Raw genomic sequence first — 16,149 nt, forward strand, 5'->3', positions numbered from 1 at the left:
ATGTGGCAACCAGGCACCCCCTTCCCCGCAAAAAAATTAGCTAAGAAAAAATGATTTTTAATGTCTTTTGAGTACTCTTAAAAACAAATAGAAACATCTTATTGAAATGCTTGCATCTCTAACACTAGCTAAACTTATTTTTTATTTTATTATGTTATGTTAATCACCATACATCATTAGTTTTTGATGTAGTGTTCCATGCTAACCAGCTAAACTTATTTTAAACACTAAAGACATTGCAGTAGCCCGTTCAGAATCATTATGGTTGTGATGGACAGTGAGTAAAGTATGTCACAAGTCTCTTACTTCAGAAAAGCCAGTCTTTCAGTATTCCTTACTACTTACTTGATGGACAGTGGCATTTAGACTGCAGATTTCAGAAATGCTTGTGTAAATTACTATCACTGTATTTGATAAGTCTTTAAAAAAATTTGTCAGTATGCTTTATTTATTTGTGGGGCTGTCAACAGTTAAAAAGGATAAGATATTTTATAGTTTCAGTTAGGCTTATTAATATGAAATCCTTGAACTGCTTAGTATAATGTTATATCTTCACATGTTAATGTATTCTAAATTATTTTAGGTAATTTTGCTTCAAGATAGTTAATTCTTTTGGTTTTGCAGATGTGTAAGGTGTATGATGATAAAAAGTTTGATTTTAGGGTAATTTAGAAATTATCAGTTAGATTATTACCTTACCTTATATGAGTTGATTGAATAACTTTTAATAATGTACTTAGTAATAAATTCAATTGAACATTAAGTCTTTCTGCCAATGACATACTTGGTTAATAATTCAAATTTCCCTTCCACAGTTTACTTCTCTCAACAGTACAATGTCTCAGTACTATAACACATTACATTAAACAGTTATTTAAAAATCTATCTTGTTTAGGTCTAAAAGAGAGAGATCACACTTTACTGAACCATGTTTCCTGCCCTAATGTAGTGCTATACACATAGCAGTAACCATTAAGTTTTTGTAAAGTGAAAAAATGTACTAAAATTTTTCCTGGTATTGGTGTATTCCTTTTTTTTTTTTTTTTTGGTATGGTAGTTTAACAGGTGAGCAGGGAAATGAGAAAGTCACTATATATGAGTATAAAATTATAGTTGTTTATATAATAACTAATATAACAAATATTTAGCAAATAATCTGTGAGGCATGATACCAGGTGCTCAAAAATGGTTAGCAAGATAGATATGATTCCTGTTCTCAAAAATACACAGATCTGTACCTCTAAAACAAATAATACATTATATGTTAAAAAAAAAAGAAGATAGCAGGAGGGGAAGAATGAAGGGGGGGAAATCGGAGGGGAAGATGAACCATGAGAGACGATGGACTCTAAGAAACAAAATGAGGGTTTTAGGGGGGTGGGAGGATGGGTTAGCCTGGTGATGGGTATTAAAGAGGGCATGTTCTGCGAGCACGGGGTGTTAAGCGCAAACAATGAACACTACATCAAAAACTAATGATGTAATGTATGGTGATTAACATAACATAATAATAAAAAAAAGAACAAGACAAAATATATATATATATAATTTAGTAAAGGAATAAATGTGGGTGGAAGCAGAAATTCTGGTTTTAGCCTGTTTTCCTTAACTGTTTTGTATTTTTTTTTAAAGATTTTATTTATTTATTTGACAGAGAGAGACACAGCGAGAGAAGCAACACAAGCAGGGGGAGTGGGAGAGGGAGAAGCAGGCTTCCCACGGAGCAGGGAGCCTGATGTGGGTCTCGATTCCAGGACCCTAGGATCATGACCTGAGACGAAGACAGACGCTTAATGACTGAGCGACCCAGGCGCCCGAACTGTTTTGTATTTTTATAATAGCCTCTACAATAACAAGAAGCCTCCTTAAAAAATCATATACTGCTTCTCAGGAATGACCCTGAATATTGAATCTTAACATTGCAATAGTTAATTTCTTTTTTATATACTCTATAGAAAGCTTCAAGCAACATGTAAATTTATGTAAAACACATACACTTATGCTAAGAAACATACAATTTATCCTTGGATTTAATTTGGAAAAATCTGTCACCTTTACTTTTTTACTAGGAACATGTAACTTGCTTTAATTGGAACCAAGAATGATCATGACCATTTACTTAACTTTCAAAGATGATATGAGCAGCTTCCTTTAAAATAAAATTTCTATAGTAATATATTATATGAGGTTTGCTTTAACTGTAAGATCACCATCTGTTATTAGTATTTGGTATACAAAACCTCAGTATCTTTCATATTTTCCTCATGCCCAGTCCCCACTTGCGATATCTTCTCTCGCTCAGCTTCTTCTCTCTGCTTTTCCTGCAATACTTCCTATTATCCTAAGACTAGGTCAGCCTCCCTGTTCAGTGGGGAGTCTGATTCTCCTTCTCTCTCTGCCCCTCTCCCGGCTCATGCTCTCTCTTTCTCTCTTAAATAAATAAATAAAATCTTTAAAAAAAAAAAAAAGACTAGGCTCGGGTATCATTTAGTTTGGAAAGTCTCCTTGCTTCCACAGGTTGGATGATGTGTAACTTGGACTGAATTCCTTAAACACACTTCTTCCATTGTTCTTGCCACATATCAGTTTATATGTCTGCTTCTCTGTTAAGACTATGCTCCTCAAAAGCAGTGCTCTCTCTCAATTATATTCATATACCTCCCATAGTATGTTTGTTATTGATTACTACAGAACCCTTAGATCCTGGACAGGTGCCTGGTGTATAGGTGCTTGATAAATCTATGTGGAACTGAGATAAATTCAGAATTCATCTACTGTATACTGATAAAATACTCTATAAAGCCATTAATTCTTTGTTAAAGATAAAGGTGTTGTGATTTCCAAATTTTCTAAGTCAATCTTTTCCATTTCTTTCATGTGAGGGATATCAGATGAAGAAAGGAAGTGAATAATAATAGCCCAATATTTATCTCCAAAATTTCCTCTTCTTCCTTTTATAAGACAGGAAACATCCTTGAGAGGCTACCTACTGAGTTATTAATTCTAGACTCATAAAGTTCACTTTCATATTGTAATATGATAAAAATAGTGCATGAAAGAAACTAGAGGATTTTGAAAAGCTAAAAGCTAAACACATCATAATACTTAGGCATGCTTTAGAATTTAATACAAAACAGATGCAGAAAGAGAAATTGCAAAATAAAGGTAGAATTTCAAAGATGTCTTGAAAATAATGGCCTCTCAAAAACCAACTCTTTGAAAATCACTTTGAGAAATAATATAGGAGTCAGTCTAAAACACAATACTTACATATCAATAATGTTTCAAAATGTAAACTGAACCATGTTTGCTTATGAAAATCCTAAACCTTATGTGGTATTAGAGAATAAGGACAGTCTTTTATTTTATAAGGCTTTCAAAAACTAAAAAGAACAATATTTTTTTATATATTTTTCCCGTAAGCTAAAAATTCTAATACCAAGGGCCTATAATTTTTACTATGCATTTCATCCCTCTGCAGGTTAAATTATATCCCTTGGATTCATTGATACATGTAGTGCACTTTTTAAAAATAACAGAAAACTTATAAAACATATCAGTATTGCTTCAACATGATAACTAGAATCCATTGTGTATTTCTCTTTTATTACCCATTCCTGTGGTTATTATTTCCAAAAAGAAAAAAAAACAATTACTTTTAGCACAGTATCAAAAGTATTTAAATTTTCATGTGAAGCAAAATGAATAAAACTATTGATAACCGGCATTCTTTATAACTTTAATAGAAGTTAGAAACTTTCCTTGGTTAACAATAATAAAACAGATTTAGATTTAGATAGTATAGTTGACACTTGTTTCTAAGTGACCTACTCTCAATGGCTGGTTTTTAGTTCATCTACTCCTACCTTTGCTGATTCCTTTAGCAACTCTACAAATATTTATATATTCTCTAAGATAATTTCTTCAGAAGAATGGTTGTGACCCTGTACTTTACATTCTTTGCCTCATCTTCATCAGTAAAAGCAATGTAACATAATATATCTCATATCCCTTTTGAGAGAACGTTCAAAAACTAAAAGGAGAAGTTGATAAAATTGGGTTCATACACTATTAAATGATACAATTACAATAGCCAGAAGAGTGAGCTTTAATTAATGGGAAAACACACCCACAGAACATTTGAAGAGGCAAGTATGGGAGGATATTTTAAGATGTTTTTCAATTCATTCTCAGTAACTTTTGTGAGAGGATTTTTTTAACAATTTGGTGATTTGATCTTACAGAACATATGATTTTAATGTTTTAATAGTGATCAAATAGTAAGGTAAAAATAGGTTAAGTTGCCCAGCTAAAGAGGTAAAACTATAGAGAAGAAAAAATCTCTTTATGTCCTCAATTTTCAAAATGACACAGTGAAGAATTACAGATAGTTTTCATTCTTCATATCTTTGTTTTGAAACATCAAACCATATTTGGAACAGCATTCATGGCAATGAAGTTTTAAGCTCAAAGAAGCTTAAATGGTAACGGTGGCTGTGTCATCAATGTGCCCAGAACATCAGCAGTGAGGCCCCTCATCACTCTTCTTTCCTGAGGTTCAGTGCTTTACTTATATATTACTTGCCTGACTCACAATGTTGTTGTATGAATTGAATGAAATAATATATATAAAAGAGGAAGGGTACAAATTCTCTTCATGATGTAAAAGTTAATTTATATATTTTAGCCTAGGTCTTAATTGGATAATGAAACTGCTTCAATTTTATTCTGAAATGATTAAGTAAACTTTAAAGCATCTGATTTGCAGGCTTGCCTTTAAAAATATACATGACAGAAACATATTTTTGGCAAAGTGACAGGAGATGGCTCACGATAGTAAAGTTTACAAATATTAGGGAAAAAAACTTGCATCGTATAAATGTAATCACATAATCATAGTATAAACTTTATAGGAGTAAGTGATTTTAGATAGATATATACAAATCTTCCTAGCAATGAGAATAATTGACCCAGAAATTTTAAATATAATGAAGGATATTTACTATAATTTAACACTAACCTTACTGAGAAAGTAGGAAATTTAAAATATTATTTCCCTTTTCTTCTTTTGTGAAAAACAAAACCACAAATAAAAACAAAACCAAGTCTTACATCATAGGGTATTTGTGAGAAGTAAATGAAATAACATTTGAAAAATTTAGCATGTTGCCAGGTATCTTGTAGGCATTCAGTGGATGAGAACTATTATAATTATTTTTATTATTACTCATCTCTGTTTCCAGTGTTTTCTTAGTGGTGGCATTTGCCATTGTGGCTGTCTCAGGTCAGGGTTTCAGAGAAACAGTCTCTGAGAGGGAGACTCCATTAAGTAATGACTTTGGGATCAACATTTGTGGAAAAAATAAAGAAACTAGAATTGAGCAGAGGGGGTATTTAACTATAATGTGTTCATAGCAAAGGTTTCAGCTTATCCTTTATAATCATCCCTGAGCGTTCATCATCCCTATGCTTGGGCATGGACTGGAGAGTTGGGGCATAACTTGGGTCAGATATCTCTTTTTGGCTGAGGGCAATTCCCAGAGAGGGACTCTGGTGAGAGTTAGCAACCACCAATAGTTTCAATGGCTTGGGAAAGGAGTGTACCTCAATTTTGAAAGGAGAATTTGGGCAATATACCATGGTATCTGCCCCAATGGCCCATGGTATCCTCAGTTAAAATGGACACAATTAGTTGTCCTTCCTAATACAATTCATTTGAGCAGGCCCACAAATCAATATGAATATGAAAGAGAGAGAAATACAAGAAAACAAGAGGAAGACAGAGGTATTTTAAAAAATTGTCGAGATTTGAATAGCATCCTCTTAAAAAATAAATAAAAGCAAATACTGTGTGCAAAACTGGAGTATTGAGAAAAGGAGTATTAGGCTTTGATGATAATTTAGGTACTCATTTCATACACCTGGAAAACTACAGTTTTATGATTTAAAGAGACTTTTGTTTACATATTTATTTTAAGCTGTTTAGTTCATAGATAATTTATAAAGATATTTGCTGTCTTATAAAAATAAGACTTTATTAGATTGGGACAGGGAAGTAGTTCCAGAGTCAAGATCCATTGATTACTCATCAATGTACAGTTGCAGGACAATTGATAGAAATTTGGAGTAATAATGAATAGATACAATGGAAATTCTGAAATGAAACTCAAAATACTTGGAGTGTTATTTTGTGTGAAAATTTATATTAGAAGTTTGTAAAAACTATTAAGTCTAAGTAATTCATTATTGAAAATGGTTTAGAATTAGGTAAAAATTTATTTTAATAAACATCACTGAATCAATGACATAGTTGCAAAAACCTATTGGGGTCTACCAATGATTACATGTCCAAAGAAACAGGCAGTTTATTCCAGATTAAATTCTTCCTTTGGTTGGATTAAAAAAACCAACCCAAGGAGAATATAGTATTATAGAAATACAGTCTGAGTTAATACATGCATGGGATGGAAAAATAATTTTGGACAAAAACAAAACTTCGAAAAGGAAAAAATTATGGAGTCCTCGACAGGTAAGCACTTCTTTGTTTGTTTGTTTGTCTATTTCCTCAGGTAAGCATTTCTTAATGAGCTAATAGCATATTTAATTTCTGGAGTTACAATCCAGGAAAGCAAATTCTATTAAGAGGTAAGGAGTGTTTTCTATTTCTCATTCCCCCCTTTCCCAATCCAATAACTTGAAACATCCCAACTGGCTCTGATGAGAATCTCAAGAAAGTATGGTATTTTATCCCCTCAGAGATCACAGAACATAAGCTATTGATCAGATTTTTCCTGGCATGGCCTACACTAAAATTGCCTTTCTCTATCAAGAAGCTTTATTTTTCTTTTCACTCTCTCTCAGAAAAACAGTAATAAAAAAGTAAACTTGTAGTTCTTCACTAAAAAACACTGAAGAGAAACTAGTAACTTTTCACACCACCCATATGCTATGTAAATGTATCATAAAGATAAAACAGCTGTCAAAAATGGACCTTTAAATGAACAAAAAAGCTCTATATTTTCACCATAATACCACACCCAGAAAGTTTGTTTTTGTGGACTATATTTAAATGAACAAAGTGAGGCCTGTGATTTGGATGACTACCACTGTTTTTTTATATGTGATAATGGAAGCATTACCTGATTTTGCTACATTTGAACAACTATGAAGAGGCTCGCTTCAAATTTTGCTTCATGGGACAACCTACCAATCAAAGTAAATGGAGGTGGATCATCAGCATAGTGTTACCACTCAGCTGCGATCCTGGTGGTATTATGACCCACAGATTACTCAGACAACATTCCCAGGGGCTAGGGAAGGGTCTTCCAATAATCAACTGTCTTAGAGGTCACCTTTCATTCAGTTCCAAATTTTGCCCAAGTGAACATACAATTTTGTGTCAAAAATGAAAAAGCAAAGAAACTATTCTAATAGCAGAATTTAACAGCATTTTATGTAGTACTTAACTATATCAAAAATTTCTGAAATAATGCAATAGTTGGCTAAGCTTAGAAAATGCTTTACATCAGATTATTCTTTCATTCGGCCAAGGTTGACCAAGCGGTTATTCTGTGGACATCCATAGTGCAAAGTAATAAAAAATAAAACAGCATATTAGCTTCTGCTTTTAGGGATCCCACAGTTTAGTTTGTTTCATGAATATATAAAGTGTTATAGAATATTAGATTTTAATGGCATACTTTGTCTGTGTTCATAGGACTACATGAAACATATACAGACACTAAAAACAATGGGCACTCTTTTTTGCTATGGGAACTACTACTACTTTGAGAAGACAGTGAGTGGGTGCAGGAATTTTTCTCTAACACAGACAAGTAGGGAGAATGGATGTGGCACATTTTCCTAGAATGGTTTGGAAATTCTAAGGCCTTTGTCGATATTCTCTCTCCTTAGAGACCAAGATTTGATTGGTGATTATTCTGTCCTATTAAAATGACAAAGTGGCTTCTTTTGTTAAGTTAGATGAAAGATTAGGAAAGAGGTTATAAAGCAAATATATGCTAGTCAAAAGTTTACAGCTGAGAACAGAAAGCTGGTGGATTACCAGGATGCTGGGATTCACAGTAACACAAAGATCCAGGAGGCAAGTAATCAAGTGATGAGGAAGGACAAGCCCTTTGTCAGGCAGGGAGAAGGCAGGGCTCAGAGTCCAGGAGGACATACTACTTTAAAGTACAAATATTACCAGTGAGTAGAATGAGCGAAAGAAAATGTGTGCCTTTGGTAGAGTTTCTGATCCTCTGTCCTTTCATACATTCTCTGATTAGTTACAAAGGCCTTCACGATTTATACCTGCTAATATGAGGAAGAGAAGGATGCAGCCAGTGCTTGAGAGGTCCTTGGAACTCCGTGCTGTAGCAAACCTTGGCAGTGTGTCTGATGATTGCATTCATTTTTACAACATTAACATTGACCCATCAGGAAAGAGAATGGAACTAATTGAGCACTTACTGTCTTCCATTCTGAGATTTTACAATGGTTAGGAAATAGATGTTAATTACTCAGAAGATTAGTTAGGAACAGAAGTAACCATAATAGGAAGATTGACATAGGCTAGAACTATTCAGCTAGTGTAAAATCCTTACGACATTAAAGAATTTGTATTCTAGTCCTTTTTTATGTATCTAATATTCCACAGAAACCATGGATATGAACCAGATATGTTCCTTAATGTTTCCTATGCTTGGTATACAGATTATCATAGTTCCTTCTATTTCCCAACACTCTGACATTCAGATCTGGTTGGTAATGGAGTGGACTATTTCATAGGAGTGAGCTCCTCATCACTAAAAATGTTCCATCAGACACCAATATACTGATGGAGTATCAACCTAGGGCAAACCCTATAATCTCCAATATCCCTCACAGCCTTGAGATACAATATCTTTTCCCATCTTAGGTTGCCTTTCTCTTTTTTCTTTTCCTATCCTATGAAGTATAAGTCAGGTAGCACCTTCTCCTCAAATAATATTACTTCATATATTTGTTATGAGGAATTGATAAGCTATTGTGTGTGTGTGCGTGTATAATATATATATATATATGATATATATACATATATTTTTTTAGCTGAGTACTTGGCATATAGTAAGTGCTCAATTAATTCCTTTACTTGTTTCCCTCCAGTGATAAAAATTCACATTAATCTGTTTCTTTTCTGGCCTCCAAGAATATTTGGCTGTAATGAAAAAAATAGTAATTGCTTCTTTATAGTCATATTTTTCTTGAATTACTTAATATTCTATGTTATCTTTGTATTTCTTAAACACTAGAACCAAATCATCCTTTTATTTTTATTTCCCACAGTTTATAGACAAGGGATGAACACATATGATCAATGAATATGGAAAAGGTAAGCTTTATAAAGAAGAACCAATAAATAATGCAGTTTAAAAAAATCACACTGTATTTAATCTTGTCACCCTAACTTAGTATTCATGTGGCCTGGAAAAGTCTTATGTTTTAGTTTTCTCATTTAAAAAAATGGGGTCAAATATCCCCACTATGCCTTTCTGGTTGTATTGTTACAGCCAGAGAATTGGGTAAATATGAAGGACCGTTCAAATAATGCACTTTTATTTGGTTGTCCATTTAGTTACAACTTAGCATGTTGAGAGAATTCACAATGGAAAGGGCAATTCTTCTTTAGCAGACCATCCTGATTACAAATGTTTGAGATTTTTCTTTTCCAAAAAACAGAGCAAATTGCAGGCTGTCATGATATTCAGTGCAACAGTTCTTTACACATTTTTATAAAGATTAGAAAAAAGCTTACATCTCTGATGAACAATTAGGAATTTCAAGTCTATGAAAAACAATGGGTTACTACAGTTCTCCATTAAGACTGCGACTGCCGCTTTGGGGCTACCTGGCCATGCTCAGGTGCTGTCCAGACATCCTGAGAGTATTAAGAGGTTCCTGTAGACCTCTGACCAACATAAGCCATTATGTCAAAACACAATCACAAATGCCTTATTTGATAATCAGGATGGTTATTTAAGGCCAATGCTTGTAATGGTCAACTCCTCATTGCTTAACCAGATTAAATATAAAATCCACAAGCTGTATAATTCCTGCTCCCCAGAGCTGTCTGAATTGTCTTCCTAAAAAAACAAATCTGAATCACATGAGTCCCTGCTACTTTCCAAATACAACTCCAATTCCATGGCTTGAAAATCAGTGCCTTTTATAATAAGGTCTCTGCTGCTTTTTAAAAAAATTCATTCAAAAAATACTGACTTACTGTGTAGTATATGCCCTCATGGTGCCGTCAGGGCCAGTGGTTCCTCACTGCTCCTGAAACATGCTCTAAACTTTTCTGCCTGTCTTTGTTTTACCTACTCTCTCTGTCTGAGATGCGTTTATTCTCCTTGCCATCTGGCAGAATCCCACCTATTCAGGTCAGGTTCAAATTCCAACTCTTCCTGCCAGCCCTATGCACAAGGTTCTCTGTGTCTTTTACTTTGATGCCCCACAGCACTTAGCTTGTAAAGCTGAACTGAAATTAAAATCTTAAGAAGAGCCTCACTAATTTGCCACATTTAGTTAATTCCTATCATTGCCAAAAAAGTGGTGGATGAATTGGATTAAGTGTTTATATATGTACTAATGGATTGCTTGGACCCTTTTAACAGTGGCTTTAGTAATTTGGATTCACTTCAAATCAGTCAAATTCTTGGATTTGTAGAACCTGGAGTGAGTAAAAGGGGTGAGGGAAATAGAAACATTTTCATTATAGATGTTTTAATTTAAAATTCAAAGCAATAGCTATTATTTTTTTTAATTGGATGTGTTATATGTTTATCTACTCACTCTCTTGTAATGCAGTATGAAAGCTATTTTATTTAAAACAAAAGTGTATGTAGCATTGTATATAGGTGTTATGATAGCTACACATAAAAATTTGTCCAGAGCTTTAGCTAAAAAACAATGACTGTTAACACCAGTACAATGAGTTGAAAGTAAAGAACTTCATTAACCTGTAGTTTGTCATCTACAAGATGCTAAGTATCAACACCATTGGTACTTTTTCCCCCCAGAACTTTGGTTGTTTCAGTTGACACTATCAAGTGTTAATGTTAAAAAGTATACGCCCCTTTCTTTTCTGATTTACCCCTCTTCAATCACCCACTGGTGGGTGAGGTCCCAGGGCAGTCAGTCCAGTCAAAGGCACATCTGTTCCTGCTTGAGTCCCTGAATCTGTTTGGCTTTTTTTACTCTGCTGGACTAGCCAGGATCCCTCAGGTCCCTTCAATGGCTCTCCTTTGAAACTCAGAGTAGGCCATGGAACACCTTCCCTTCTGAGCTCTGTTCTGTCCCTCCTATTTCCAGTCTTCAGTTGGCCTCTTAAACAGAAGGTAGCCCACAAGTTTAGAGGCCTTCCCAAATCTCCCTTTTTTATAACACTTTTATTTCTCCTTCTAAAACATATGATTTGGGGGAGAGAATGTTTTTGTCTTCTTTCTGTCTGCCTTCTCAATGTCATAAAATGGAATTTTTTCCAGTGTATATCCTTGAAGCCAGACAAGGCCCAATCAGTGTTTGAGGTAATTGAGAGAAAGGGGAAGATGATTTCTTTTACACCTTGCAGTTTTGAAGCTTCCAAATATTTTTAAGTACATGCGTATTTCTATTAATTATTCTACATACACTAAAAGGGATGAATGCTAAATTACCTTAAAGCTAAATATTTTTTCACTTCTCAGTATGTAATTTGCTTTACTTTTTTCTTCTATTTGATAGTTTCTTATCACTTCTATAATCCAGAGCCTAATTTTAACATGGCTTGTAACTATACAAGTTTGCATGGAGTAAGGAGTCAATTTTATAGTACTTCTGGGCAAGAATAGCATATATATAAAGAGGGAAACAGCAGGTTTTATTAACTCCCAACCTTATGAAAAAGATAAAAAGTATTTATTGCTACAAAGGAATGATATCAAACCAGAGCGGTAATGTTTAAGAGACAGAAACAAGAATTCAGATAATTTTACCAGAACAATTAATTTCTTTGTTGGTATTTTAAAATAAAGAAGGGAACTGTTTACACACAAAAAAAACAATATTCATTTTAGACATATTTTTAATTTATACATCTGATCACCCAAAATGAATGCTTATGGATAATCCTAAAAAGATATATTTTTGATGGTATATTTTTTGTTTTCAAATGTGATATTTTTGTATCACATTTTTCTGGTTCTGTTTTATTTGTTCACAATCTTGAAGGAAGTGTTAACCCCATGTAAAGGAAAAAGGAAAGTCACAAATTAGAGGAAAATGAGTTTAATTTAACATGATCTAAATATTTTACATCTGATCACCCAAAATGAATGCTTACAGATAATCCTAAAAAGATATACTTTTGATGGTATATTTTTTGTTTTCAAATGTGATATTTTTGTATCACATTTTTCTGGTTCTGTTTTATTTGTTCACAATCTTGAAGGAATTGTTAACCCCATGTAAAGGAAAAAGGAAAGTCACAAATTAGAGGAAAATGAGTTTAATTTAACATGATCTAAATATTTTACATATAACATAACCATTAATAATTAAAATTAATTTATTTGGTTAGATCTAAATATTGCAGTTGGTAATTATTTCTTATATATAGTCTCTCCCATTATTTTTGAAGTAAATCAGGATGAAAAGATAAATGTAGAAGAAAATATTTAATTTTGGTTAAATTGGCAAATGGAACAAAGATAGCTCATCTTTATTCTTCTACTAATATAAATTTATCAAATTCTAGAGTGAGAAGGGACCTTAGAAATTTTCTGGTACAACTTATTCACTTCACTTCTCTATGAGTTTTAATGCCCAGGAAATCCACGTGACTGGCTTTTTGTTACAAAGCTGATTAGGGATTGAGCTGGGACTTGACCCAGAAAATTCCTGACTTTGGGTGTAGAACTTTTTCACTGTATTATATTACCTGTAAAATGAAATTCAATCTAAATTGAGCTTTATATATATTTGGCCTTACTACAGCTGTGGTTTTCTAGTGCCTCCCAAAGTGTCTAGATAAGAATAAATGGATACCTACAAGTATAGAGAAGCATTTTAAATTGGATTTGCAGGCATAAATTACATTTGGATTCATCTCTTTCATTTCAGCCAAAATATCTCTTGATTACTCTAGTTCCATTATCCTTCTCTCTCTCCCTTTGTCACTATGTCACTCTTTTATGTTAAACAAGAGTGTGGGGGAAGGAGGTCTTTTTTCACTTCTTTATTGAGAACACTGTGGTGTTCTATACTATAGGATTTGGTTCAAAAGATTCCCATTTCATTTAATTGATTGCCACATAGATATTACAAAAAAAGGACTTGATGGACAAGAAACGAATATACCTGTGAATGCTTATCTAAGACTGGTGTGGAGTTTTGACTATTGGTTGCATGTTTAAGCTTTATCTACACTCATGTTTAATTCCTGTGAGGAATTGAAGAATCTCCAAAATTACTATTTCTTGAGGAGTAGTACAGGAAGGATTATTTCATTTATTTATTGAATCAAAATTACTGGTAAGACTGCTTTAAATAACACTAGTATGTAGCAATATAACTTCTAAGAAGTAATGTGAAAATATTGATGATATTAATCAAGTAAATAAAAGTGGGAAAGAAACCAGATTTGCATAAAGAAGTATTTCCAATTTCTTACTGGGTTTTAAAAAAATACTTTCAATTTGACATAACATAAAATAAGGAAAGAAAGTAATTGTTTGAATCAAATTGATTTTTTTCCTATTTTTCCTTAGCATTTCATAGATAAGAAAGTTTTACATTTGAGTGTAAATTTTTAAAAATTATTAGTACTCAACAAATAAAAGTGTATTAACTTACGGCCCTGATGCTTTCAAAATGTCCACCTTCTTTCTCGAAATCAATAGGCTGTCCTTTTAGTGTCCAGTAGAAAGTGACATCCAAACTAGCATCGTGAATTGCTTTGCAGTTAAGGACAATGCTTTCTCCCACTGTTAATTCTGTTCTTTTAGGAGTAAGTTCTATTCTTGTAGGTTCTATAGAAATAAAAATACATTAATTAACATAATCAACACATAGTATTTCCCTGTATTTTATCTTTTAAGTAATAGAAAAACTTAGAGAACCTATTCAATGCAGTTGCTCTAGATACATATCTTTAAATAAACTATTATTAATTGAAATATTACCTTTTTTGTATACTAGGGCATTTTACTATACTTGTGTAGGGGACTGATGATTTAAAAGTTACTATTCCTATTAAGAAGTAAACATGGACAAAAAAGACAAGAAAATACATAACGATAAGCAGCATTTGGCATTCCTGAAGAGGCAATATTAGAAAAAAGAAGCTGTAGCCTCCCTGTCTACCTTCAAGGATCATTAAGTACAAGTAAAAGGATTTTTACAATAAAAAATATTACATATCTAAGGAATTAAAGTGCAGGTGAGTTCACTTCTTTGAAGGTTATAGGAAGCACCTCCCCTCAAATTACTATTTTAACAGAGATAAAAATATAATATTGTTACTATACCAACTTATGCTTGCTTTATAGTCTACAAAACCCTTTTATGAATAGGAAAAGCACAGCTAGCTGATTATAAAAAAAAAAAAATCACTCGATAAATTGTGGATCATTTAGTTGAGATCCAGAACAAAAGGTAAATTTTTGAAGGGAAAAATTTTTTGAGGAAAAAATGTGTGTAATTACTTAATGATTCAATTAAATTTAAAAAAAAATAGATACACTTTTATTGTGTTTAGAGCCAATAAAGGCTAATACTGCTGTTACTTAAGCTTGTGATCCAATAATTGAAATTTGATTTTTTTTAATGAAGTAGGGAGGTGGTGGAGATAGATTTTGATTTAGTCATTTTTCCTAATTAGATTCCTGATTATAGATATCTCAAGAAAACTGACACAAATGATTAAAATTTAGGTTGATTTTCCTATTCTATCTCTGCTTTTGGTAATAGCATAGGCTGAAAAAAAGAACCATTTTTAACCATTGATAAGATCCTTTAATATGCAACATCTTTCCAAGCAGTCAGAGAGGAAAGTGCAATACCAGAAAAGGAATGTAAACACTAACATTCTAGAAGTCAGATATTCCCTGTGGCTTTCTAAACTCTGGCTTCATCAGATAATCACAGCATATTGTAGTTTAACTTTGTAAGAATTGGAATGTTCTGAGTAACTAAATATCCCATTTAACAGAAAACTGTTTTGTTATTATTTAAAAAACGTCTGTAAATCCAGTATTGCTTCCTTGTAACAAAGATTGTTTAGCACAATAAGGCACAGACTAGAGGATAGAGTTGGATTCCCATAATGTATACTATAAAAGACGTTATCATTTAAATTATATCTTTCCTTCTGTTAATGTTTTCTTCTTTTCTAAAAATATTCTAAAATATCAGAGAGCTGGCTATTTTAATGACTTTTTTTTTCCTAAGAAAAAGAAAAGTTAATATTTCTATGTTTTTATAGCCAGGTATGATTCACTATATAATACATGCCCACGTGGAAAAAGTTGATTGAAGATAGAGTTCAGTTGTGAAAAATATTTCTTTGCCAATTGATGGGGTTTGCTGTCTAACATACGAGATTTTCTTAGTATGAAAAAATGATATGTAGTCTCAAAAAATGTTCTAGGCCAAAATCTAGTTCATGTTAGAACTAGAAGACTAACAGAAACATTTAAGTGGCAATATTTATAACACCAAAAAAAGACAGTGTTTAAAAAATTCCATTGATGCAAACACCAAAGAGCAGGTCAGGTAACCATATACCTGATACACACTCTGACACCGTATAGTCATGTCCTCCTTCTGCTCCTCCTTTCTGCCCCGGATCCCCAGTTGCAGTGATAACAAAGGAATACTACTGATTGATGTTAAAATTAACCTTGATAGAGGAAATATGTTTTTATACTTTTGGAATACTTTTAAATTTTGAGACATCCAGTAAAACTTCAGAAAGCTTTCTTTATCTCCTCACATATTTTGTTCAAAGCAAAATATTTAAGTTCCTACCAACAAGGTGTTCTTTCCTTCATGGTCTTCTATATAATGGAAAAGGACAATTTGGCTGTGTTAGTTCTATGTTTACAATGTATCTTATCAATAGAAGCATGC

At 32.8% G+C, this 16,149-nt stretch overlaps 1 protein-coding gene across 1 annotated transcript in view; it reads right to left on the reverse strand.

Moving 5' to 3' along the window:
- Nucleotides 1-16,149, reverse strand: part of CNTN5 (contactin 5) — a 1,400,310-nt gene that overhangs the window by 138,117 nt on the left and 1,246,044 nt on the right. The window contains exon 17 of the mRNA XM_027581317.2: nucleotides 13,873-14,048. Within this exon, the coding sequence (XP_027437118.1) occupies nucleotides 13,873-14,048 (176 nt within the window). The remainder of the gene's footprint in view (nucleotides 1-13,872; nucleotides 14,049-16,149) is intronic.

The sequence above is a fragment of the Zalophus californianus genome, chromosome 11 (genome assembly GCF_009762305.2).
Source record: "Zalophus californianus isolate mZalCal1 chromosome 11, mZalCal1.pri.v2, whole genome shotgun sequence".
NCBI lineage: Eukaryota > Metazoa > Chordata > Mammalia > Carnivora > Otariidae > Zalophus > Zalophus californianus.